The sequence below is a fragment of the Notothenia rossii genome (genome assembly GCF_949606895.1).
Source record: "Notothenia rossii genome assembly, chromosome: 8".
In the NCBI taxonomy this organism is placed as follows: domain Eukaryota; kingdom Metazoa; phylum Chordata; class Actinopteri; order Perciformes; family Nototheniidae; genus Notothenia; species Notothenia rossii.
The window spans coordinates 18,897,112-18,924,539 of record NC_136906.1 but is presented as its reverse complement, the minus strand read 5'-3'; the positions used below and the strand labels follow the sequence as shown (position 1 = coordinate 18,924,539).

The 27,428-nt window shown below is 39.9% G+C and overlaps 4 protein-coding genes across 9 annotated transcripts in view; 1 reads left to right on the top strand and 3 right to left on the bottom strand.

Annotated features, from left to right (window-relative positions):
- Window positions 1-624: 624 nt before the first annotated feature.
- On the bottom strand, window positions 625-8,957 carry dsn1 (DSN1 component of MIS12 kinetochore complex). Its single transcript, XM_079642973.1, has 11 exons — window positions 8,849-8,957; window positions 8,573-8,612; window positions 7,047-7,302; window positions 6,860-6,933; window positions 2,813-2,885; window positions 2,625-2,712; window positions 2,453-2,503; window positions 2,245-2,316; window positions 1,989-2,136; window positions 1,246-1,333; window positions 625-1,156 (listed from the first exon to the last, which is right to left on the bottom strand). Exons 1-11 carry the CDS (start codon window positions 8,908-8,910, stop codon window positions 1,074-1,076), a joined length of 1,035 nt encoding a protein of 344 aa, XP_079499099.1. The 5' UTR covers window positions 8,911-8,957; the 3' UTR covers window positions 625-1,073.
- Window positions 8,958-10,141: 1,184 nt separating this feature from the next.
- Window positions 10,142-18,778, bottom strand: atp13a1 (ATPase 13A1; the record flags this gene model as incomplete). The annotated part of the gene is made up of 25 exons (XM_079642950.1): window positions 10,142-10,680; window positions 10,774-10,917; window positions 11,001-11,112; window positions 11,216-11,358; window positions 11,490-11,686; window positions 11,776-11,890; window positions 12,096-12,277; window positions 12,364-12,460; window positions 12,757-12,950; window positions 13,132-13,240; window positions 13,319-13,444; window positions 13,526-13,636; window positions 13,718-13,893; window positions 14,301-14,458; window positions 14,589-14,709; window positions 14,833-14,970; window positions 15,106-15,232; window positions 15,698-15,753; window positions 15,894-16,023; window positions 16,155-16,261; window positions 16,356-16,425; window positions 16,541-16,696; window positions 16,813-17,076; window positions 17,251-17,340; window positions 18,425-18,778. The coding sequence occupies 25 exons, from the start codon at window positions 18,776-18,778 to the stop codon at window positions 10,570-10,572; spliced, it is 3,588 nt and encodes a 1,195-aa protein (XP_079499076.1). The 3' UTR covers window positions 10,142-10,569.
- Window positions 18,779-18,828: 50 nt separating this feature from the next.
- On the top strand, window positions 18,829-20,817 carry chchd5 (coiled-coil-helix-coiled-coil-helix domain containing 5). Of its 4 annotated transcripts, none has more exons than XM_079642977.1 (4): window positions 18,829-18,961; window positions 19,612-19,752; window positions 19,860-20,011; window positions 20,463-20,817. In XM_079642977.1, exons 2-4 carry the CDS (start codon window positions 19,622-19,624, stop codon window positions 20,483-20,485), a joined length of 306 nt encoding a protein of 101 aa, XP_079499103.1. In that variant the 5' UTR covers window positions 18,829-18,961; window positions 19,612-19,621; the 3' UTR covers window positions 20,486-20,817. The 4 variants fall into 4 exon arrangements, with proteins under 4 accessions (XP_079499103.1, XP_079499104.1, XP_079499102.1 ...); XM_079642978.1 differs by having other exon boundaries at window positions 18,832-18,961; window positions 19,616-19,752; XM_079642976.1 differs by lacking the exon at window positions 18,829-18,961 and adding an exon at window positions 19,232-19,366.
- A 413-nt stretch (window positions 20,818-21,230) lies between these two features.
- Window positions 21,231-27,428, bottom strand: part of lmx1al (LIM homeobox transcription factor 1, alpha-like) — a 17,340-nt gene continuing 11,142 nt past the window's right edge. For all 3 annotated transcript variants that reach the window (XM_079642959.1, XM_079642960.1, XM_079642961.1), the window contains exons 4-9: window positions 24,834-25,066; window positions 24,241-24,404; window positions 24,021-24,098; window positions 23,813-23,933; window positions 23,550-23,705; window positions 21,231-22,792 (exon numbers count right to left, since the gene is read on the bottom strand). In XM_079642959.1, coding sequence (XP_079499085.1) covers window positions 22,635-22,792; window positions 23,550-23,705; window positions 23,813-23,933; window positions 24,021-24,098; window positions 24,241-24,404; window positions 24,834-25,066 — 910 coding nt within the window. In that variant the 3' untranslated portion in view covers window positions 21,231-22,634. The remainder of the gene's footprint in view (window positions 22,793-23,549; window positions 23,706-23,812; window positions 23,934-24,020; window positions 24,099-24,240; window positions 24,405-24,833; window positions 25,067-27,428) is intronic.

Sequence of the window (27,428 nt, the reverse complement as noted above, 5' to 3'; positions counted from 1 at the left end):
TTGAATACAATAACAAGACACATTCAGCATACCCCATGTTGGAGCTCAGAACTGCAGAGCAGGGAGTCATTCACACTCAATGTATTGTTGTCGATGTTGAAAGGGGGATTCTTCTCTGTTATCAGAGAAAAATTAAGTATGAACATTAATGAGTCCAAGTGATAGGAGTGATAGTGAACAAAGCGTTGACTGACTGGTACAATGTCAAAGCTTCGTTCTGCATCAGTGACCCAGCCAAATGCAAGAGATGGGGGTGAGTCACGGTGGGGGAGGGGCCTCCTCCTGAATGGTCAGGGGACACTGATGAAGTGAAATAGATGCAGCACCAAAGAGAGAATAAATGTAACTGGGGATGAGCGTGTAAAAAGGATGTACATAAAAAAAGACTTTATGGATACCTTATATTCAATATTTGTCAAAGTTGACTAAGTACATTTCAATTAATACATTGGCGTTTCTTCACAGGTTTAATAACATTATGTATACACACCAACATGGTTCAGCTTCTCTTTGCGTGTCTTTTTAGTATATTCATAAATGTGTAGTAATCAAATCACTTAAAGTGTCCTTCCAATACAAATGTCAGACTCAATTTTTAAGAAACAGTCAGGTTGGTTCCCAATATAGAGATTATATTTTTTTTTATTTCAGGAACAAGGAGCAATTACTTGTTTTGGGGGGATGTTTGGGAAACATTTGCCTGTTCCTTAATTCTTAACAGCTTCAGGTTTTACAGGTAATAACATGAATGAAGGCCTAACAGAAAAATCCACTCTGGCCTTTCTCCAAGCTTCTTATAACATTGTATAGCCAGCCACTGCCACCTGCTGGTCAAACACATGGACTAACTGAACTATTGCCACAGTCAAACATGCAGAAGTCAGAAGAATCTTCTGACAAAGAAATGTATATAATAATACCAGACGGAAAAATACTTGGCAATGAAAGTTTTCAAATCACATGTCAGTGAATTTACCAGAAGGTACACAAATATATGAGCTTCATCAATAATCCGTAATGAGCCATGACCAATTAGATGATCGATTGCTTGTGCTTGCCTCCATCCAAAGGGACTATGTAGTTGTCGAGGGTAAAGGTGCAGCCATGAAATTCCTGATGAGGTCAGGCAAAGAATCCTGGATTCCAACCTCTGCCGCTGTTAGGTAAAAGTAATCACAGTGATTGTTAAATTACAGCATTCCAGTTTATTCAATAGAAAAAATAAAAAAATAAAAAAATCCTTACCCAATCTGCCACTGGTCTCTTTCACCAATAACTGCAACTGCTCCTTGATGGATGACAGCTGTTTAACCATCTTACTTTGAGTGTCCATCTACACATACAAAAAGAAACAACTGATTACATAACATGGAAAAGCAATACAATTAAAATAAATAAATCATGTTACTTGCTTTTTAAGGTTTGATAAATTCATAATTGAGAAATAGTCAGCATGTTTACAGTGTAGTAAAACAATTATGTATTTATTATTTATGTATTTATTATTTATATTTATGTATTTATTTGTATTTTTATGTATTTACTTATGTAAAAAAAAAAACATTAAAACTCTGGCAAAAAAGAAATGGTCTTTTTAAAGCATTTATCATGTTTCTGCAATACATTAACATTATGACAATGTAGCAACGCATATTGTAATTAGTCATCAGATAAGTCAAATGTGGATTTATTATTATTCTATTGGTTCCCAAAGCCCAAGGTATGATTAGGAAAAATGCCAATGGATACATTTATTCTGATTGGTTTAAAGTCTTAAAGCTGGCATTGACTGCCAATAAGAGAGAAGCATCTGCTTAATGTTTCATCACTCTCACCGCAGCCAGCTTCTATATTTTACAATACGCCGCCATACAGATGGTATGTGAGAACAATGTAGTATATATAAAAACGTTCAGCTTTTGCTAAAATTGTCTATAGTTTGTACTGTTACTAGGAGTAAAGAGATTAAAGTGTAATTTCCAACCTACAATCATTGTCATAGTGTGAAGCATGGGCAGTTGTCGACAGAGCAGAGCGTTGTAGTCGGGTTTGCTCTGAATGCAATGGTACTGTGATGACTTGGCCACAGATGCTGAGTCTAATGGTATGCCTCCTTCCTGGCTCCGTTCCACTTTCCTGAAACAAATAAAGAGAACATTATTGAAATACAATTGAGAAGATAATATTGGCACACGCTAACACAGTATTGCTACAATATTCCTCAATCAAAGTGTTCATGTTCACCTCGTCAGTTCCTCTGCTTTACTCCTGTGTTTGTTCAACAGTGCCTCCCAAGATTCACTTTCAGCCTGCAGCCTGAAAAAAATAAATCACAGACTGGTAAACAAAATAATGTAATGTGTAGGTCACATCATGTCTGTTTTTAAGATTGAATGTATGGTTATTGGTGCATGTAATATCTGTGTGCTGAAGTGATATCGAAACAACATACCTATCTATAGCCTTCTGTAACTTTTCGCTGGCTCTATGAACTGCAGGATCACTAGAATTGAAGCAAATAACAGGAGATAAATCCAGTAATAAACATTATTTTGTATCTCAAAAAACATAATTAAATAAATATGATATCATTCATGCACAGTAGTAAAAAAAGGCGATTATACCTGGCTGCTTTGGCAGAGGGTTCATCATTCCCTGGTTCTTTGCGTATTATTTTAGTAAGATGTCCCCAATCTTTCTCCATGTGTTCAACTGCACCAAAGACAACACATATAAATAGCATGAACTTAATATTTCTTTGACAGTTATTTATGTTGAAATATCCACCAGGTGAAGCAGCGTGTCCTCCAACCTTGTTTTTGTAATGACTCCAGTGAGCTGTTCGGTACTGATTGCAGCAAATTCTGAGTTCTTTCTATTGCCATCTAGAGACAAAGCAGAGTTAATTAGACAGTCATTCATTAGTCTTAGAAGCTAGTTAAAGTGAACTTTATGTTCTCTTACAACCTAACATCAAGAACTTTACAGACTACTCATTATGCACAGAGGATTAACCTTTAAGACATCCTTTGTGCGGAAGGTTTAAAATTCTTGAGTGGTGTTCGTTCCAGAGCCAATGCCCATTATTTGTTATTACCAAGTGGTTCATTTTATAATCCAACATGTGTCCACATATTTTCAGTTAAGTGAAAAAGATTATCTTTGTCTCAAATCGCCAATAGAGAGACCTGAGAGATGGACCTATAACAGGGGTGTACAAACTACGGCCCGCAGACCATTTTTGAATCGGCCCTCAGCAAATTCAAAAAGTATAATGGAATATGGCCAACAAAGGAAACTTGTGCTTGTCTTATATTGTACTTCTTTTATGTTTTTAATTAAAATGTTATACAATAAGACACATGTACACAGTGTAGTTACAAACAGACAGAAGCACTTCTCAAGGTCAAATTACACTGAGGTACAGGTCCAAAAACAAACAAATAAAAAACAAACACATTACCCTTCATACAAAGACACGTCTTACATTTCAAAATTGAATGACATTTCTAGCCCCTTCAATTCAAGGCAGTTTCATGGAACATGATCCGAACTCAAAATAATCATATTATGAGGTTTACACTCGTCAGTATTCAATTATCCTCATCATCTGCTAGCTCCATACCTTCCACAAACAGATTAAATGGTTTCCAAATCTTGTCAAAAAAGTCTTGCTTCTCTTTTAGTATAAGTTATTCTTTCCAGGGGAAAAGTTGTTAACATTTGCCGCACCCAATATGTGACGCTTGGTCTGCTGGTCTTTTTCCAAAATAGTGCAATAGATTTGTTTGCGTGCAAAAAGATACATATCTATGATTATTCGTTCGCCCTTGGTATACTTGTGACCTTTTGGGTAAAGTCCTAAAATACAAAAATCAGGATTCATCAAAAGTTATTTTGTGATAATCTTTTCAACAGTTTTTTTAATGTCTTTCCAAAAAGCTTCAACCTTACTGCATTGCCATAAACAATGAAACAGAGTCCCCCTTTCCTCCATACCTTTTATACATAGATCTGGAATATTACTATTATATTTATGTAATTTGGCTGGTGTGATATATGTTCTCATTATCCATCTGTATTTTAACACTTTTAATCTTGTGTTGACTGATTGGAATTGAGCCTTCTTGCATATTGATTCCCAGTCCTCTGAGGAGATCTCTGTTCCCAGATCTTTACTCCATGCATTTCATCTATCTTCTGGATCTCTCGTGAATTGGACAATATTAAATCGTATAGCTCTGATATAGCAACTTTGCTTAGGCTATCCTTAGCTATAATTGTCTCTAATTCAGATGTTAAGGGTTTGGTTATAACACCATTCTGACTTGTTCTTATGAAACTTCTTAGTTGGAGAAATTTAAATACATATTTTTGATCTATGTTATACTTAAGTTTAATTCGTTCCAATTACATCATGCTATCTGAGTTGGGCAAATACAGGTCCTGAATTTGTACAGGTCCCTTAGATTTCCATGTTCTAAATACAACATCCGCTCTCCCTGGAGTAAAGTGGAGTTTCCCCATATCGGACTGTACTGAGACAATGTATTAGTTCCTATAAGACATGTTATCACATCAGACCATACCTTGATCTTATTTTTGACAATTAGATTATTAGTTATTTTCCATCAAACTCGTCAAAGTATCTGAGGCAAACTTAAGCTCTCGGATTCCTTTTCTTTCCATTGTGGAATATCCTTCTTTGCAAAAAAAAACTTGATGCTCCTTAGTTGTGCTGCCCAATAATACCAGGTTATATTTGGAATGATCAACCCCCCCTTATTATCTGGCAAGTATAGCAGGGACATGCGCACTCTGGCTTGTGTATTTCCCCATATAAATTCTGTAAATAATCTTCTAACTTTCTGAAAAAAGTTGTTAAGTGGAAGTAAAGGAATATTTTTGAAATAAATAAAGTATCACAGGAAGTATATTCATTTTTCTTATATTTATTCTACCAACCAAAGATAGAGGCAAGGTAATCCACCTATCAATTGATTTTGTTATTTTATCTATCAAAGGTTCAGAGTTAATTTTAACAATCCAATCTAGTTTGGGTCCAATTTGTATTCCCAGATATGTGAATTGATCTACCATTTTAAATTTAGAAGCTTCTGTAGGAGAGTTTTCCTTGTCTGTCTCATTAAGGAAAAGCATGGAGGACTTAGTGTGATTGATTGTACACCCTGATATGGCGCCGAACAAGCTTATTAATTCCAACACAGCAGGAATTGTTCTTATATTGTACTTCTTAACTATAAATGTAAACATATATTACACGGTATTCATGTGTTAATAAGACCACTTTTCAAATAATTTCAGTCAATTAAAGTTGGAAACATTTTTCAAACATATCTTAGTTGATAAGAAAAAAGCCCAATGACTTATTTACATAACAAGCTTGAAATATATGGAATGCCATTTAAGTGAAAATTAAATAAATACATAAATAAACAAAATTATTTGTTTCATGGGACTTTTATTTCATAAATTACACAGCTCTTTACATTTCCATTTCTTATATTCAAATGAACGGGGCGTGGTTAGCTCACAGGTCCAGAGCAAAGCAACAGCACCACAACACTGACTCAGGCCCAATCCCAAACCACGCCCTACACCCTACCCCTACACACTCCGTGGCGGAGTGAACTCCGTGGAGTGACACTCGCAGCTCAATGAGGCTCCCTCCTGTCAGATGGAGGGAGTAAAGACAGCAGCAAGCTTTGGGACAAACTCCCCTCTCTCCGGCAGAAACAGGAAATGCCGTAACTGTATGTAACAACGGTTTCAAATCAGCATCTCTTTGACAAAAAATGTAAATTAATAACTCAAATAAAACTCCAAACATCTTTAATTTAGTTACTTTTTTGTAAAGCTCTTTTAGTTTTAAACCTGATGTTTATAAGCTTCTTATAAGGCCAAATAAGGCATGTCACGGCCGACGGTGCGGGACACACCAAATTGAGTTTGGGCGACAGGGCACGCTTCGTCGTCCGACTAACAAAAAAGGCCGATTTCGGGCTGGTGTGTCAGGGCCTTAATAAAGGCTCGTACACACACCAGGCCGATTATCGGCGTCGGTGGGCCTCAGGCCGACGATGAGCGTCGACATGCCCTACTCAGATTGGTGTCGGCACAAGAAATCACTCTGTTTGGCTGTTCAGCTAGCGAATCAGTGCATGAGAAGCGAAACAGAAGTGAGGGACCCAAACAAACTATTAAGAAGGCAAATCTGAGATTTCATTTAACTCCAGCTCTCGACACAGGTTCGGGAAAGCCCCATGAGCTTCTCGTTGTAGAGTGAAAATGGAACGCACACGCTATTTTTTGTTTGTTTATATCACGCAGTCTGTTCTTCTTCTCTCGGTTATCAACGTGTGCGTTCCAAAGTCTCTTGAAATACATAAACGTGACATTATGAAATAAAAGTCCCATGAAATAAATAAATATGTATTTAAATATATTTATTGCCTCATTTATTTATTTCAGAATTTATTTCATAACCATATTTATTTATTGCATGGGCATATTTATTTAATTTTGGCTTAAACGGCATTCCATATAAATACACCTTTCCTATTTCTCCTTATTATAATCAACCTGAACCTTCTGTTTTAAGGGATGAGCCACCATCACTCACAAGCATAATTTACCTACACTTGATTGATTTTTCTAACTTATAACTGAATCTATGAGGCAATCTACCTCTAGTGAGTGGCCCAGCCCTTTGTATATTTTTCTGTATGTGGCCCTCGGTGAAAAAAGTTTGGACACCCCTGACCTATAACCTATTGTGTCTTATTATTTAATATTCCCGAATTGTCACAATTAATGTGTTATATTATATTGCACTCACCTTCATTGAAGCCTCCTCCAGTTCCTCGAGCCTCTCTTGTTGTGGTATGGATGCACTTATGCTCCTGGACAAAACTACAATAAAACATATACATAGGGAACACAAAACAAATCATGTGACCATATGTTTCCTGATTACAAAGCACTAGTAAGCTTTTCATTTGTTTAAACAACTTCAGACATCTCACCCTGATATGGGTGGGGGAGGGCTGGGAGAGAGCGTCGGGTTATGGTTGCTCTCCTCCAGGATTTCCTCCGTGCAGTGAGACTCGAAGGTCCCTCTGTGACTTCTGTCTGCCTTTTTAGTTTGTCCATCTCTGACTGGCCTTCCCCAGCGTCTGGCGTCGATGTGGTGGGGGCAATGGTACGGCTAGATTTGTTTGGGGGAACTGTGCTGGGGCTTGTGGACGAGCGTTTATTCGATGTTGATGTCAGCGAGTTGCCCTTGTAAGATGAAACAAATAGTAAAGTACCATTAACAGACACTATATATATATATATTATAGCCAGTGGTGTGAGGTAACTAAGTACTGTTACTCAAGTCCTGTACTCAGACCCGGCGCCAGAACAAATCTACAGAAAGGGCATATGATTTTCATGGGGGGGGACACACAAAACCGCCATGTGCCGCAGCCAGTGTCGAAGCCAGAGATTTTCTTTTGGCGGTGCTGTGGGGTAGCTTGACGTTTCATAGAGGCTGCTCAAACATGTAGGGTTTCCCATTAATGTACCGGCGCTACAGTTCAATGTTCTACTGCAACACTCCCCACACGCACAGTGTACCCGCCGCAACTGTTACAATGAAGGCTCGATAATCAGCTCACGGCATACACGTGTAAGCAGGGATAAAGTGCTATTTTTTTAAAGTGGGGGGCAGACCTAACCTCCTCTCGAGGGGTCTGGGGGCATGCTCCCCAGGGAAGATTTTTTTTTTTAAATATTGAAGTTAAAAGCATCAATCTGGTGCACTTTGAGAGCAAAATGAAGCGATCTATGGATACATCTCTCAACAACACCCATATGAAACAGAACTATAAACAGATTTACTATTTCTTTATGGATATTTTACAAATCACTCCCCTTTTAAACTGTATTCTTGTTTTACTATCATATAGTATTTCATACCTGTTTTTCATTTATTACTCTTATATTACATCACAATGTAAGATCTCCCACGACGCCGGATCTGCCTGTACTTGAGTACACTTTTGAAGAAATTGTACTTTACATGAGTATTTCAATATTTCTACTTCTACCCAACTACAATTCAGAGGTAACAAGTGTACTTCTACTCCACTACATGTATTTAATACCATCAGTTACGTTGCAGATTCTGATTAATTATATGAAATATAACCAACACTTCAATAAGACTTTAAACTTTGTAAATCCACAAGCTACCCAGCAGCATGCAATGTAAATAAAACGGGTTCCATCTTAACCAGCTGTAATAAAAATATCGATTAATGAATTAACATATACTATATATTTTTGAATGCAGGACTTTTACTTGAAACTGTGTATTCCTACACTATGGTATTTCTACTTTGAGTTAAGTACAAGATCTAAGTACTTCTCATATATGAGAAGTACTTGATATAATGCCCGTGATATAATATATATATTATATGATATCTTGCTCAGCGCGTGGATATAGAATTAGCTCAAGCGATGTCCGTTTACGTTAGATTAAATGGTAGTTAAAATGCCTTACCTCATCTGGAAAATCACCAGCAACGGCGACAGTGCAGCAACTGTAACAACACATTTTCAATGTATAAACCAACGTTAATGAAAAAAAAAAACTGTAATTCTAATCCTAAAATATAAAATGTTGCTAACGTTACTTCGGCATTTCACAACGATAACGTACATTTTATTTAGCTTTTTAACGAAGACAGCGATTACCCATCAGTACATGTTTTGGATACACAATACTTTAGATCTTAAATTGTTTGTCTCAAGGGTAAAAGTAAATAACATTACAAACCTTTCTTGTGCAGCTCCAGTATGTTTTTCCGCCATTTTTCTTTCAAATAGTTCACTTCGCATCGCGCGCTGATCGCGCCTCGAAGAAGCCAAGCCCCTCTTATAACACAAGCACCATGGGAAATGTAGTGTGAATTAACTCAAGCGACTACAAACAATATGCCGAGGTAAAGGTGGGAGCAGCAGTCGATGAATACTTTAAAAACAGTAGAATAGAATGACAATATATGGAGGTCTGATTATTGTGAAACGATTAAAATACATGTACATTATATTACACATTGACGATTTTCACACCACCGTAAAGGCTTCAAATTCCAGGAGTTTACTTTTAATGCCCCACCAAAAGGGAAAAAAGCCCCTATGGTTATGGCATTATGATAATCATCACACCTGGTCATTTATAGTCCATGTAAAATGTCTTTTATTGCTTTTTGGATCTTTTAACGTGTTTAAGCTTCTAATTATGATAAACCCTCCGATAGACTATAACCTTATTTTGACATGGAAGGTATTGAAAATAATCTTGACTTTTTCAATAAAAAAAACTGCTGAATTAGAAAACACACTTTAACCCCCCCCCCCAAAAAAAAGAGGTGTGGCCTTATCGTCTAGTGTAGTAATACAATGCTGCATATATTTGGAGTAATTCGGTCATCGGAAGAAAGCTATTGAAATTAAATGAGACTTGCAAGATAAACTGTAACATTTTCATTATCATAGAAAATTGAAAAGACCTGAAATCCCCCCCCCAAAAAAGAAGTTTGTCCTTCTTGTCCAGTTGTGGTATAACTACACATTTGCATTTATTTGCAATCATTAGGCCACATATGTCTGTATCCATGAGTTTTCAATCAATAAAAAACATGCAGTTGGATTGGATTTCTATTCAGATATTTTTAGGGGGGGAAAGTGATTTATTTAAGATATTCTAGTTTGTTTATCAAAGATAAATATCAAACAGTTATCAATGTCTAATCTCCTGAGATTGGCATGTTAGCGAGTTAAGATCGTTTTTTGCAAGTTAACACCAAAGGTACAAGATTGTCTCCCATCAACTGATTCTTAAAGAGATGGCACAATTGTCTTTGTCCCGAGTCATGTGTCATATGATGATACAAGGTTTAATAAGAACTGTCCTCTTTGTTCAGTTACACTATATTCTCATACTAGGATCATTCTTTACTTACCAACTTATAAGAACAGGATAGTTCATGAATAGCATGCTCATCCCCTCCAAGTGAAGACACACATCAGTTTTTGTACCCAACAAAACATTTGACAGACTTCAACATTTGTATCTGTAAGTCTTTATAAGTCTGTTAGAGATGTTTTGCACTTTTTACAAAATCAAAGAGAGTATTCAAAAGAATCAAAAACACTTTTGCAGTTCTCTGGGAGAATGCCCCATTGTGTGCCTGTACTCTTCACTCTGGATGGCACACAGTCTCGCGCTCTCGCTCTCGCACTCCACTCAATACTGCTGTCTTCATGGCCTTGTGTAGCAGCAGGGAGGAACAGAGGAAGAAAGAGAGAGAAATGTAGAAAAGAGTTATAAAGAAATGAGAGAATTGGAAGAAGGAAGGGATGCACAGAGTGTACAGTACTGCAGGCCATGAGTGTCTCAGCTGTCTTGTATCACAACAGCTCTTATCCTCCTGCTCCAGAGTCTTCTCTCCCTTTACAGTTTAGTTGGTAAGGGTAACGGTAGCTTTTGGCACTTCAAGAAGGCAGCCTGAGAGATCCTTTGCCCAACAGGAACTGCAGGATACGATCCACCAGCAGCGCGGCGACAAAGTCCACCACCAGAACCTGGGCAATGATGAATTTGAACTGCAAAGAAGTAAACAGGAAGAAGGTTACCTCATGAAGAACATCATCATTAGGAGGCAACTTTAACATAACGGTTGATGTTTAATCACTCACCTCAGTTGGTATATCTACAAGAGAAAACTGTTCGTTGAATTCGGGGGAGGAACCAGAAAGAAGTCCCACAATCGCTAATCCTGACAGTGCGATACTCCATAGCAGTGGTCGATTCTCGGTGAGAGACTCCATGAAGGGATGACCCTTACAAACACAACAAGAAATGCCATGAGTTTACATAAAAGAATGTAGTGACAGTAAATACCAATTGTATTAAGAATAAGTACCTTGTAGTTAATGGCAAACGTGGCCATCTGCATGGCCATCGACATTATGTACACGGTGCTGTTGATTAGACTAGGTTCAAACTCTTTATATATATCTGCAAACCGCTCCGATCTGCGGGGGGAAAAAGGACAAGGGAAATGTCATTATCATTTATAAATGTCATGTGACTATTGTAAATATTTAACTGCTGTTTCTCTGTCTTAGTTGGGTTTACCTTGGGGGACTTCTGCTTTGTGCCTCTTTGTAGAGAAACACCAGACTACAGAAGTGAACAGCAAACTGCAGCAGCACAGTCAACACCGTATAAAGATTAAAGATGTTTGGTAAGGGCCGCTCTCGAGACAACGTTTTCAGTGGCTATATAAACAGAGGGGGGTAAAAAAGTGAATCTGTCACGGTAGAAAGGAACATTCAGTAAAGACACACCTGCTTGAATAACAATCAGTCCCAAGTATGTAGATCCTGTATTTTCCAACATAAATTCTCACCTTCGATCTAGAGATGAAGAGGAAGCATCCGGCTAAGAGCAGGCCCTGCAGTGTTGCCTGGAAATCGCTAAACTTGACCCCCTCGAGGTAGAGTACAGACTGGCTGTAGGCCAGCACCAGGGCGTTCAGAGCGAGGATCTTAAACATCTGGAGTGTTGTTACCAGAGTGCAACGACCTTGCTTTATTACATGGCAGACTGGGGGGGACACAAACAAACATTCAGATGTGGGGACCATAACATGCACAGATTTTTGCAAACTGAAATCATAAATGTATGTTACTTACTGCACTGTATGGAAGAGAGTTTGGAGGTGAAGGGGGCAGCAATGGAAGCATCACCTAGCTTCACTACTTGTATCTGATCCTCTTCAAGTTCCCGTAAGACTTGACTGATCCTCTCCTGTTAGTGAGTAAATCCCTGATGTTAAGACCAGTGAACTACACATTTTTAACAGACACACATGTATTCTCTTTTTTAGGCTATATGTTTATTTGGTAATGTTGGTAACTAGGGAGGAAGCCACCATGCTGCATTCAGTGGTACAATAGATCCGTTAGTAATTGGTAGACTATTCAGGAAGAAGGCCCTTTTTGAAGACACACACCTTTTGTGCTGCAAGCTGCTCTTCTCTCTGGGCCATGACCCTCTGCCGGGATGCTCTGGAACTCAGCTTCCCTCCTGAGCTGACGGGTGGTAAAGGTCTGGGTTCTGCTGCGGGCTCCTTTTCTCTCCCCCGTTTCTTCCTTTCAGGCATTCGCTCAGGTGCATTCGCTAACAGAGCAACACCTGAGAAATAAAAGGTCATCACTACCTGTTGGGGCTCATATATAGGGACACAAATGCTTTCAGTCTTGGTGGTTGATAAATCTTACCTATGTGGGCATGTTTGAGAGCTCCAACATCATTTGTGCCATCACCACACATCAGGGTCACATAACCGAGCCCCTTAAGACTTGTGATGACAAATTCCTGAAACAGAACAGGAGGTTATTATAGCTCATGACTAACAAAAGACCCTTAATGTTCACCCTTTGATAATGTTGTACAGAATCTGACATACATTCAAAAATGAGATAATTATTAATTTTGCTGTTGTATTGTAGAAAAACATCTGTCTACATCTCAAAGTATTTTTGTATAACAACCTTCGATTCTAACAAAAAGCACACTAATGATGTTTGAGATGGCTAAACTTGGTCTGCTATCTCACTCTATTGTGGTAGTGGTTTATAAACCTCCATGTAATGTACATTTTTGGGACCTACCTTCTGTTTTGGACTGACACGGGCAAACACTTGAACGTAAGGCAAGAGGCTATTGAGTAGTTTGGTGTCACAGCTCAGTCTGGTGAGCCCCTCCCCTGTTACACACAAGTCAAACTGACTCACAAAGGCGGAAATGGAGGGAGGGGGCAGTGGTACACACACACTGCCATCAATGGACTCCCACTGCCACGCACCTGGAAATAAACATTAGAGGTACATTATTCTGTACTGTTGTTGGTTGAAACACCCATTGCATGAGGATTACAAAAAAAAAAATGGTGATGCCCTTTAGATGCAACCTTTTAAAAACAGACATTGTTCTCCACTAGCTGACGAGTAAAACATGTTATTCTGCAAAGTGATGACTTGTCTTACCCTGATCGGGGCTCTGCTGCAATACAAGTGTGTGTTCTTTCTGCATGAAGGCGAGCTCTCTTGCTACGTGGCATGCCGTAAGAGGGTTGTCGCCTGTGATCATCACCACCTGAAAGCAAAGTCAAAGCAATTATAAACCATGCTGTTTAAGAGTGTATGCAGAATGTTGTGTTGTCAGCTTATTTACATGATGAGATGCCTCCTGGATCTCTCTGATGACGGCCTTGCTGTCACTCTTAAGCGGGCAGGACACAACCATGAACCCGGCAAAATGCAAGTCACACTCAAGAGCATCCCGACTCATCTCCCGGACCTATGAAACGCAAAAAGATCAGTCAAACCTGCTCGGACCAGACAGTCTCTGACAGTTTTAGAATGCAATCAAAATAAGAACCTGCTGATGACTGAGGTGTCCAATCTCTTTGTAACCCAAGGCCAGCACTCGAGCCCCTTCACGAGACATTTCCTTGTGGACTTCGTCATAATTTGCTGGACTTTCTGAAAACTAAAATAAAAGCCACATTAGAACGCCAGTTGGTTAGCACACATGATTAGACTAGAGCATGTCTGTATAAAGGATATTTACCATTCCTCTGAGTGTCTCTGGCGCTCCCTTGACAGTTGAGATGTAGCAGAGTTCAGTGGAGCCGAGTTTCTCATAAGAGGCCAGGACTGACATCCTCTTCAGTGCACTGGCAAAGTGGAAACGCTGGTGGATCTTAAGTCCCTGAGTTTTGAAACCCCGAGAGAACACCTTCTCATCTGTTTAAATGGCAAGAGTAAATGAGACACGCATAGTGCTATTAAGAGCAAATGTAACTTAACACGAACATCCAGATTTAAATGCAAGAACAGCTTCACTTTAAAGCCACATAAACCCACAAGCTGAGCAGTTTCATATCAATTACTCACACTGTTACAGTTTTGTAAGACTTTGTAAACACATATTTTCATATTGTCAAGCTGTTGTTAAACACGACCCCCATTCACTTTGATCAATCAAGACTTTTTTTTACTTATTAAAAACGTAACTTGACGTTAACATACTCTGGTCAAATGACATCACCAAGTTAAACACAGCACAACACAATCCAATCCTAAGCACACACATGTTGTCCGACACTACAGCCGCTGCCGTGCACTGTGCGTTTAGTGGGGGATCCCAGTACCTTTAGTGAGGCTCCAGTCAGCGGCTGTCAGCATGGCCTTCTCCAGTGGATCTCCGACCAGCTGTCCATCATCCAGAGTGACCAGTGAGTGACAGGTGGCCACCACCCGATGCGTCTCAATTGGAATCTCAGATACGGGTATCACCTCTTTTCCTTCTCTGTAATAGACATAAAGTTATTACTCATTTACAAACACAAAGTATTTACAAACCTTAACCATAGCATAGTTTACTGCGTTTGTAATTCACAAGTTTTGATGAAGGAACAACAGTGGTTGGCATGTTTTACCTGAGGCCTGCTACTCCTCGTACCACCAGGCTGTCACTGGTCAGTGTTCCTGTTTTGTCAAAACAGCAGATCTCCACCTTCCCTGCAAAGGGTATCCTGAAGGGCTCTGTACAGAAAACATCTAAGAAGGGGACAAGAGGATTTGAATCAAACTACTGCTGTAACAAGCTTTGTATTATAAGCTGCTTTGTCCAGGTCTTTTAATGCTCTTTAACACATGCAGGATAGGAGCAAACAGACATACACAGTTTAGCCAGGGCGATGAGAGACGTATTAACTGCCAAAGAGAGCTCTATGGGGAGCTCTGGTGGAACAACTGAAGTAAGGATTAGTGTGCACTCCAAAAACAGCTTGTAGCGGTTCCTGCTAGCATCCTTGGTCCCTGTAGGTGTGATACAAAGGAAAAAGAGAGTTTTTAAATATTAAATATGCCATAACCTCAGACTATTTGCAAACACTTTGAATCTCTGTGTTCAATAAGAATTACATTGTATAGAATTGGTTCTATGCATCTCACCTTCTAACCACACATAAAGAGCTGCAGCAATGGCAAACACAAGGAGGAAGAGGATGAAGATGAAAGTCTCCATGTTGTTTGCCGTCACTCTTTTCACACCAAAGAGGATTGTTCGCAACAGTTTACCCTGGAGGCAAGTTTTTTTTGCACACAGTTAGTACACTTTCAAAACTAAATTAAACATGTCGCCAAACTAGAGAAATGCATTGAAATAAAAAACTGTGCGTAGTAAGTAAAACATTCTCCAGGTCATGTTCTCTCACATGAATTTCGTCTGTTGCCATCAGGGCGAAGATATGCTCTACCTGCTCAAAGGACTAATCGCTTTTCAAAATCATTCATCCCTTCTGCACTCAAACTTTTAAATTCTTGAAAGGCTTTTAAATTGATTATTTATTTATTTATTATTGTGATGCTATGAACTATTTATAGTGTAAATTGGAATGATCCACATCTGTGCTCCCGGGTGTATCTGTGTATTTTCTTCCTGTATGTTCCTGCCTGTGTACATGACATAAGCTGCTGCTCATAACCAATTGCCCCTTGCGGGATTAATAAAGTTGTTGATTGGTTGATTCAGCAACTTCCTTACCTGAGAGGTGTAGAATCCTGTTCTCAGTACATAGGCCACACAGCCGTTGTCGACAGCTGCACATAAAGAAGATTAATGGGCTTTTCATCTTGATTTGATTATGAAGAAGATGGGCAATAGTCGCATTATAATGTACAACAGCCTTCATATGTTGTTGGTAACAGATAACTGAAAAAAGACAGAAATTAGTAATTACGTTTGAGTCCAGCACTGGCCTTTAAAGGGGGGCTATGTTGGACCACTTTTGTCCCCCCAGAGATGATGTGAAGTCGAGAGTCACTCTGAACATCCAAGATTCGCTCTGGGTCCAAGTCCTCCACTGGCTCCTGCACACCCCATAACACAGCAGTGATTACAATACCCCACATGCCATTTAGAGTGAATAAGGCTTTCATTCCAAAGTGTACGCCCTCAGATCTGTACAGTGTCATCATGTATATATTAGTTTGCCTCTAACCTTCATCTGGGGCACCGACTCTCCGGTCAGCATCGCCTCATCCACAATGCAACGGCCCCTGAGTAGCAGCACATCACACGGGACCAAGTTGTCCTGGGGCGAACGTCCTGTGTAGTGGAGAATACACATTTTAAACCCTCAGTAACAGAGTCAATCTGATGTTTGTGGCAAGAAGTCTGACAAATGTTAATAGGACATTACCTATTGAGACAATGTCACCAGGGACAAGCTCATCACTTGAAATAGGTCTCCACTTCCTATTGCGATATACCTAGCATAAAATACATGAAGATAAATGAGATATGCTTTACATGGTAGACACTGTTTGTCTATACTTTTAGTTCTATTAAATATAATGACATGGTTTTAAACGTGATTTAGCCTACCTGGATCATGTAGGGCTTGTTTCCCATGCGGCGAATCTCGGACATATTCCTCATTTGCTGCTGGACCAAAGAGGCCTCGAACGCCACGAGCATGAACAGCGTGAAAACACTGTAGTACCAATACTCATCCAGACACCACAGGCCAACACAGAACACCTGGGGGATGGCAGAACACAGATTACTTCAAATGGATACAGACTTCATTATAAGGTCAGTAACATCATATCTAAAGATATTTATTGAGAAGTATTTTTACAACTAAATATATATACCTGGAAAACAAAAAAGGGAGCTGTGGCCCTCTCTTTGAAGAGCTCCAGGAAATCTGGCACCATCATCTCAGCACGATTGGTGCCGAAACGCTTTTCTGCCGCCCGGAGCTCCGCCTCCTCCTGGTAGCCACGCCAGGACTGAAAGTCAACCATTGGGTTGTCTATGGGGAATGCTATCGGAAGGAAACATTTCTTTTCTTTGTGGTCAAATATGTAGCGGATCTTTTGAAACTCAAAAGATAAAATCCCCTCGCCCTTTTCATCCTGTAGGTCAGAAAAAGAAAGACCATTTTAATTAGCACCATTTAATCAAGAAAGGTTCATTATTGTAATTACTGATTGTATATTTAGAAGTTTTAATCTTAAAGTGTGTGACAAAATACAGAAAACAATAGATTTGGGAGATGTTTGGAATAAAGAGTAAATATGTAAACTGACCTGGTCCCTCTGTAGTTCCACAAGCTCGGCAGAACCGTTGTTGGGGCAGGGAACGACCTTAGCCAGCGTAGCCTTTTTTGGATCTTGTTCCTGGGCAAATAAACAGGTGACAAATTCACACACTGTTCCAGGTCACTGTTATTTTGGCTGTGTGCCTCTGCTGCTTTGTCCACGATATGGACTTCAGGCCCATTTTTAAAGAATCCTCTACTTACATTTAACAAGCATAAATGTCCAGGCTAACCTGATTACATTGTTGATACAAATCTATTTGTATGTACTTGTATGATTGACTGCCTAAAGACAGAACGCAAAGAAATGCAAAGCTGTTTACCCTTGAATTTAGGAAGAACAAACTTAAACTTTAGAACATTTATTTTCTGACATATTCTGGAATTACATGTCCTATTACCATACAATGATAGACACAGATTTGTTTTACTTTGAAACCACCATGTGTATGAATCAGCAATTAGGCATTAGATTTGCTTGATACAAGTTTTATTTTCTTTATAATCCTCTACTACTTAAAAGGCATTTCATGGTCTGCTGCCTCGCATCATTTGCATCGATTACGCAGAAAATAGCTGGGCAACACTATGAGCTTTCAGGGCTTCTTTATGCTTTCAGGTGACCATACAGAATTGTAAAAAATTGAAAATGTTGCAAAATGGCTTTAAACCAAATTAATATAAGAGGCACATTCCTTTCCTGGTTAATAAACGTACATGCTTGACTCCGAGTTGCTTTTAGTTTTGTCTACTTTTCTGTTTTGTCTGTAACATATGTTTTCATTTATGCTGCTCTCTGTATTGGCAAGCTTTTTCTTTGAAAAAAATTTTTTTTGTTTTAAATTACAAAAATAAAAGTGTTTCAAATGATGTGCACACATCACTAAGACCTTTTCATAACTTGAAACAAAGAAAAATGTGGCAGTTTGAACTGTCATTGCTGATTCCAGCAGGGAAAGTTTGATTATTGGTGGCCCCTCAAACATTTAGCAGGGGTCCATTCCTAACACCTGCCTACTTTTATAGAGCCCTTGAGCAAGCAATGATTCCTGAATTAGTGCTAACCCTGAAAACCTTTGAATTCTATGTTAAAGGGATATGTTACAAACAGTGCATAGCATTGAAACATACCCCACTATTATTGTTGTATAAATAATGTTTACCTTGGAACAAGTGAGCAAGCAGTGCGCGTGCACGGACCAATAACCAGAGAGCGCTGTGAGGACGTGCGCGATCCCGATAGCGGCTAGCGACAGGAGGCCTGCCTCTGGATACTCGGAGGCTCCATACACTCCGAACCACACGTACATCCAGCTTGGATAGAGAACAGCCAGAAACGGGAGGACTGTGCCGTGTAGTAGACGGGGCCTGCGCCGGTAGAGCGTCACCGAGCTCACCAGCTCGTCGCCGGCGCTGCTGTCATGCTGGCTGTGGTTCTCAGAGGGGGCCATTTGCAGCTCTCCCGGTGCCTGGATCCCATCTGCAGCCATATTTCCCTCTTTCTTGGGGTCGTTCATTGTACTTTACTCACACCTCTGCCCCCCCTCTATCATCCACCACCACCCCGTCGTGCTGTTGTCGGTAAAATACGATTCAACACACAGAGCGGTGCTCGGTCAAGCCTTCGGAGCCCGTTTACTGAATCGCTCGGTTTCTGGTCGTAGCTTCCGCATACGTCAACACGCAAAGACCAAAGACACGTAAGATTGTCTGAGTACATCACAAATTAACTGTAAAAAACACTCACTTATTATACCAACACGGTAAAAAAAATAAATGTGGTTGAGGTTCAAGTTTACGCTACGTAATAATATACATATATCAAATATCGGCTGTATTCGTCATGGAGTGCTTTTAGTGTAATATTAGGTGTATACCACTTTAATAAATGCATCGATATCAGAGGGCGTGGGCTAACATTTGAGATTGACACAAGCAGGAACCAATAAGATTTTAGACCTATTTCCGATTGTTGCATTTCCATCCAATCAGAGGGTGTGTATAGTGTAGTTACGGCACAGACATGGCTCCACATGCAGTACTGCTGGTGCTATAACCTTGATTCATCAGCTTCTCGGTTGAGGAAAGCCTAAAAAGAACAACATGTAAGACTTTTAAACATGGGTCATATCAACAAAACATTCGCTATGTTCTCTAGTCTAGGGAAGTAGATACTGTTCTGTAGAGAGGTAGATTCAGACTGTAAATAATTACATTTTCTACCACCATAAAGCTACTTAATTACGTTTACTATATTGCTTGTGCTTGCTTTATAAAGTGTATCAGGTTGATCGATGGCTTATGGGACGTGTCTACAATCACTGAATGATTAACATGTGTCGTCTTTCAGGCAGGCTGCTATGGATATCACTGCAAAGTATTGCAATAAAGAAATGGAGGCATATGGGTCATGTGTGGCCTCCAACCCATCTACATGGCAGTCAAAGTGTCATGAACTGAAGATAAACGTTGCACAGTGCACATCATCCCAGTAAGGCCACATATCTGTACATTCACTCCAATGTTCTTCAACCTCACACCCACATCTAAAAAGCAAAATTGTATCTTATTCCTAATTTCTCTTATGTGTTTCTTTAGCCCAGTGATTCAGAAGATCAGACAAGAGTGTTCGGGGGTGTTTGTCGAGTTTGAGCGCTGCCTGAGAGAAAACTCGGACACACCTGCCTCCTGCTCGCCTCATGTAGCTCGCTTTCTGGCCTGTGCAGAGTCAGTAGACATCAGTGGAGTGGGTAAGTCCCTTTGGAATTGGCCATACACAACTCAAGGTCAAGGAAAACTTTGTTTTTCTCGCATGCCTCCACGGTGAATGAAGAATCTCACACAACAGCTGCACAATACTTTTCTCATTTAGCAATGCATTTGTGCCAAAACCTTAGTATTCAAAACAATGTTTTTGTTGTACGTACTTACTGTGGCTGTTGTATCCGCGTTTGAATTTTTTCTTCACCCTGGAGTTATGTGAGAACATCGAGGTTTAATTAATGGATTATCCAAATAGTATTTGGAAGTATTCCTTAAGGTCTTGTTCTGTGTATTTTTGTCTGATACAAAAACACATTCAAACAGACCCATGGGTTATCATATGTATACAAAATGGTACGATATCTACTACACCATCTTTGAGTGGTATCACTTTAAAAGTCAACATACCAGTAAATGTTTTCTTCTTTTCATCTACAGATCCGGTACCTCAGCCATCGTAGCATCAAGACATCTCCCATCTCTGTCAGATTCAGATTGGTTGGTTTTACATTTCCCAGCCATGTTACTGTAATGTATTTACAGTGAAAGTAAGGATATCTGTTTACCTCTGTGTGACTTAATGTGACTATTTGTCTTTCTTCAGGAAAGATATGAGAGAAATGCAACAGTACTTTGACAAAGAAAATGTGTTGAATATTTAATTACAAGATCATCCTTTTTCTCATACTCATGTAAATGTTGTGTTCATATGAAATCAACATTTATTCCTGCCTACATGCGGGATATATGATTTTTATTTAATCATCTCATTAAAATTAACTTGTGTTTCTTATCCGGTGTGGTTATCCTTTGTTGTTGTCTGTTGCTCAGGTCTGTCCCTCCCACACCCTCTCTAGGTCTGAGTCTCAGTCAAATATTAAACCGGAATGTATCGCTCCCACACAAACTGTCCTGACTACACAATGACAGAGAAATAGGGAGTCTGGGAAGAAAGGAGAAGGAGGAGACTTTCCTTTTCTAATCAGCGGGACTACTGAGAGAGACAGAGGGAGGATATTGAGTTATGAGCTCTGTGACCACTAAGCAGAACAGACCTTTTCTGGTTCAATTATTAAAGCTTTGAAGGGGAGGGGAAAAGGATCCCTTTCTTGTGTGTTAAATATATTTGGTTTATACCAGATGAGCAAGTGATTAGTGCATCATAATTTATCATACTTAGGACAATAAGGCAAGTGCACTACAAAGATGAAACCGTAGAGTGTATTGAAGATACGGCAACATTACATTCAAAGCACATCACCTGGCAGTCACTGAACAAAAAAAGTTAAATAGGAACTTGCCTAATACCGCACAAATAAATTACATTCACAAAAATATCACTGTAAAAATACCATGTGTCAGTGATCAGAGTCAAACATGAAAAAATGACGAGCTGTAGCTGATCACTGGCACCTAAACAAAAACAAATATAACCCTAATCCTACTTTTTTCTGCAACACATTGTAAATTTGACCCTGATGCTTTATGCACTTTCTATCCAACTTCAGTTTGGAGGCTATTTTTTTAAACCTACTTTGTGACACATAGATATCATGCTACAGTTTAAATAGTTGCTGATTATCACAGAATAAGGTACAAAATATCAACCTAACAACGTCTAATTTTTCTGAGAAATAAATGATTACTGAAACTGACCACAATAATTAATTGTAACACAGTCATACTTCCATTTACATTTAAAAGCACATCATCATGTGCTCAGTTTCCTTACTTTTGGGGATTATAGATGTGTTGGTTGTCAATAACATCACTGCCTCTGAGTGATTACATTATAAAAGAGAAAGCTAAAGCAATAATCATGTATACAACCCTGTTTCCGCATAAGGCTCCTCAAATGACCCTGTAGTGCTGTCTTTTTTTTTTTGGTCAATATTATACCTGTCAATCATGCAATATCAAAAACTAAGCATGGATTTGGAAATGACCATTTTCATAGAGTTTCGTCCTCGTTCCAAAGTACATCCTTGAATTTACTGGGAACACTAAATTGTAATCCTATCTAGCACAATATCCTGAGTTATAGCTCAGGTCGAATATTCATACACACTAACCTGAGAGCAAAAATACTCCAATCCATATACTGTACTGTATACGCTGCAGTCTTTCACACACAATAATCCTGTCAGAAACATAAAACATTTTGCAATTTCATCATTTCATTAAGACTCTCAGCTGCTCATACGGCCTGCCAAGACTCCTACATACATGTAATTTGAACTAAAACAATTTTTGTCTGTAAATCAGAATTTACATATGAGTATGCGTATTTGTTTTTTGAAAGTGCCATCAAATGTGTTTCATTGAACATTACCACAACCAGAGAAATTGAGGTCTTTTTACATATTTTGGACATTTACAGTGTATTTCCAGCATGTGATTATTATCAAGGAAAGATGGTTGGAACATGACGCAAATCTTCTTCAAGTGATATTATGACTATACTTGTGATGATTTTGGCTTTTGAAAAAAGCTTAAGAGTGTGTTTGGGTGTAGGCTGTAGTCCCACAGGCATGTTTTAGACGGACTCCATTAGCTGCATCTCTGAGGTGAAGGTGGAACAGGAGTGGGAAGGGTGAGAGTTTATGGGGGTCAGGAGGTGAAGTAGGAGTTCTGCATGGAGTAGAGGCGGTCAATGGGGTTTCCCACCCGTCCAGACAGGAGACTGCCGTCCCCTGTTGCCAAGAGGCAGTCTCCAAGGTGACCAAGGCTTCCATCGCTGTCCAGGTCATGGAACACTGTCTCTGAGTCTGCGGAGAAAAACTGTGTGAACAGCTGAAGTGGATCGGTTTTCAATTACTACCAGAGAGCACAGAACGATATGAAAAGAATATAAAAATAAGCACGAATTTTACTCTCAACTCCACAAAGCAAGCAGGCAGTGAGTCAGTCTCTGTAGTTTAATCTCAGCCTTTTCCTTACATTCTCACAAACACACAACCTTTACAACTGAAATCCCGCAAAATCTGTTCAATCACCCATCAGCTAATGCAACTTGTTTGAGTCCAATATAAAATTTTGCCTCACTATCTCCCACTGCACATTATCTAAGGAAATAATGAAGAAAATATTTGGCAATGCATCTGTTTTGCTAAGGCTCCATGCAAGCTTTCGAAATAGGCTGACATTTACTGTAACTACTCAGACATGATGACCTTGAAGTGCGGTTTTGACTACTCATGACTAGCTGGGTAAATCACAGGTTTCATCACGGTACACTTTTATATGCATGCATCTTTGGACAACAATACAACATTTTACACAATTAGTCAGACTTATGTAAACAACTAAACGTCTTGGAAAGAAAGAGTGACGTGCCATGTGAATTTCTAAATAAATGTGTATCTTAAAGATTATATGCATCAATCTTTTAACTTTGCATTGAGAATATTGGCATGTATTGTTAAACCCATGACAGTCAAAACCAGAATTGAAAGGAGATAGGGACAGCATTTGAATTTTTAGATAAGGTTTGTATGGAGTCAAAGCTTTGACCTTTAGTCTTACCATAGGAGTGGAGCTGTTCATTGTTCAGCTGAGGCGGTGTGAGGCCATGTCTAAATGGCTCTCCACCGTAGATGTTGGGATCCAGAGCGAGTAGCTGCTGACGCGGCAGAGAGGGATATACCAGCATCCCATCCATGCCATGGGTACTAGAGCCATCTGTGCAGAGGTGAGAATCACTTTAATTAACCCATAAAATAGATTGTTTTGGGTTTTGTTTATTCTTCCTTTTTTCTCGATGTTGCATTGGCATATCAAGCGCTTACCCTCACTGTCGTCATTGCTCTGGCGGCCCCCTCTACTTGGTCCTCTCCTGGTCCCTCCCAGCTGCTCTTGTTCCTGCTGCTGCTGCTGCTGTTGCTGCTGTCTGCGAGCTATCTTTTTCATCTAAGGCACAACAACAGTGTATTTATAAATGCTTTTCTTTGTCCTCAGAAAATGTATAACCTTGTGTAAGTCTATACTAAGTCTAACCTTGGCTCTCTGGTTTTGAAACCACACCTGCACAACACGCACTGTCAGCCCAGTCTCGGCAGCCAGTGTCTCCCTCACCTGCAGATTCGTTTTGAATTGTTATTGAAGCACCAGTTTAGACTGATTAGTATGCAATCTTCCACAGAACAATAACGTTTGCATGGGAAAGGAGTATATTCCTGCACACATTTCCATCGATAAAACAAGCTGGTCCTCCTACCTTGCGGCAAGGCTTAGCAGACACTTCAAAGGAGGCCTTGAAAGCACGCCGCTGCTGTGTGGTCAAGATAGTGCGTGGTCGCTTTGAACGCTTGTGGTCCTTGCTGTCGTCCCCACCTTTGCCTCCTCCAGAGCCTCCTCCACCATCCTCATCCTCACTTTTCACTGAGCAAGGTAACAGACAACAAAACAGTCAGGACATCTGGTACGAGAGGGGTACATTTTCTCATTCCATTAAATGGAGAGTACATTTAACATTGAAGTGACTTTGACTTCAATTCTGTGGATTTCTTAAACTATCCACTAGTTTTGTAGGTAGTGCACTGAGGGCTCAGCTTCATATACCATAGGAATTCCCAGAATGCACTGTAAAATAATGACTTATTTTCTATCTAAGACAATTTGCTATTGTGGTGTGATGTTTTTGCAAGCAAATGTGTTGTCTCACCAACTCAGATATGCTTCTGTTTGAGATCCAGTTCATTTACAGAATTATTTTACTAGTAAGTGAACAGTGGAGCAGCTTGAGACGTGAGATATAAAATATTTAAAATGGGGTCCGGGCAAAGCAGCTTTGTAAAGAACCTCCTTTACCTGAGTCAGTAGGTGTGGGACTAATAGCAGCCAGCATTTCTCTCTCCTTCTCATAGTCCATGCGGCAGAGCAGCTGGCCTTCTTTAAGCACAAACTCATCACCTCTCTGCAGCCGGCGTTCACACTCACAGCAGGTGAAGCAGCCAAGGTGGTACACCTGGCCTAGCACACGCATTATCAGCTCCGAACGTCCAATCACCTGCAGGCAAGCGCTGCACTTCCTTACAAACAACCTGAAAGTGCACAAAAAGACACAAATATGGGCTTATATGAGAAGGATAAATAAACTGCAAAGCATGGCATTCAGGGAGTTCAGGAGTACAGAAAAAGAGAGGTGAGGTAATTAAAGATGGAGGCACGGGCAACAAGCTCTGATACATTTTACCCTCATATTAAACGATCCTGGAGATTAGCATAGTCTCTTAATTAAAGGTCATATAAACATTACCCAATTCACAGAGCAACAAGGTGAACATCTGCTGAGAGGAATACTGTGCATCTTTAGATTGCCTTTTCTTTCCTTCCTCATAACAGTAGGTGGCAGTAGTAAGCTTATGAAAGGAGAGCAGCCTGTCCCTTAAATGTGGACATCTGTTTGATCGGGTAAACTCCAGTCTATCCATATCCCACCCACAATCTTAAGGTAGTTATTTAACTCTATACATAAAGCTTAATACAGAGTCTTTCTTAGGTCCATTGCTTTTCCCCATGACCACTTTTTTCCTTTTGTCCCTCCGTCTCTCCTCCTGTGAGATGTTATAACCCTTCAATATGTCTCCTGCCTCATCATCTCTTCACATCCCCATTTCCATTCACGGGGCCTAAGTCTCTGCCATTAAATTCCTCCCAAATCCCTACTTTCGCACTTGGTTTCCTCCCCCTCCCTACCAAGTATTTTCTGCCAGCATTCCCAGTTCTCCCTCACGCCCTCCCAGCCTGCCTCCCCAGTTCACTGAAACTAATAAAGACAGGATTAATTAGATTGTTGTTTAAACAGTGCGATGGCCAGACAGACGCTGTAAACTCATAACCAGGGATTGAGGATAGCATGGGGTTAATCTCCCTCCTCTCGTTTATGCACACTAAAACACACTTACACACACAAACATAGACACACACACCCACACATGCACACCCCCCCCCCCCCACACACACACACACACACACACACACACACACACACACAGACAGAGACACAGACACAGACACACACACACACACACACACACACACACACACACACACACACACACACACACACACACACACACACACACACACACACGCATGTGCACGCACAGGCATGCACACAGACATTTGCACACACCCACACACTGAGTATCTAGTCAGACATTGACTAGTGACCAGCGTTCACCAATACCCATGATCATGACTGGGTGTAATATGCACTCAAGATAGATATGCTCAATCGACAGAGTATTTATTTAACTGGAAGAGTTACAAGGTAGTCAGAGTATAGGAGTGAGCGAGCAAGGTCAGTGGATGAAGAAATAGCAGCAAGAAAAAACCACAAACCTGGACAGGAGGGGAGGGAGGAGGGGGAGAAAGGGAGAAGTGTTGACGCTCCCTGACTGAGTGATAGGAAGGTGTTGCTGCCCAAATCTGGAGTGTAAAGAAGGAGCCGATTCTGCACATCAGAGCTCCTAATCTGTGATTCTGTCCCAAACGCAGCTGCTGCGGCTAATCTTTCTCAATCCATCTGCCAAACTCTCCCCAAATGACAGTGTCGCTAACTTGACATCATAACACAAACACAAGTGGCCCCAAACAGCCCTGCACAGCTCTGTTGTGGCAGGACCTTGTGTTAAACTAAAGGTTGTTCAACCAATCATCCTTTAGAAACACTGGATTGCTTCTTAGAGAGATGCTTCTAACGTAAGATATCTGCTAAAACATTTTAATTATTATAGCATCTTACACATATTCCACAAAGGAGAGCAATCAGCACCCTACTGTGTGTAGCAGACAGACAGACAGACACTTCAACACCTTAAATGCCTCCTTTCACTGTGAACAAAATACAACAAAACAGAATTGTCAAAGGATTGACATTAGACTGATGATGTTGGTGGTTAAGTCCCAAACTCCCTAATCGGGGTGTACACAGCATGACAGGAATTTACTCAACATGGCAAATGAAGAGAACTTGGGGCAACTGCCACAGAGGGGGGTCTGTAAGCAGATCAGTCTAATCCTTCTAATAGAAGTATCATTCACACTGGCCCTGACCAGGGTGTAGCTTCCAGTAAATCAATATGGGGGTGATTGTATAGGAGAAGCCAAATAAATAAGGCTTATTTAAGTTCTACACCAAAGGTATACATGCTTAGTTTTGAATGAAATTACATTAATCTAATATACAAAAAAATATATGACTTTGTCTTAAAAATTATTCGATCTGGAGATGTTATTATATGTAAATATACATTGTCAAGTTTTGATGTTGAAAAATAAAAAGTTTGAATATCAGGAAACAGTGGGGGAAAGAACTGAAATGTGCATGCCACTGAATATAATACAGAAAAATACTGAAAAAAGTGGAAATCAAATATAGAATGTAAGCAGCTGAGGTAT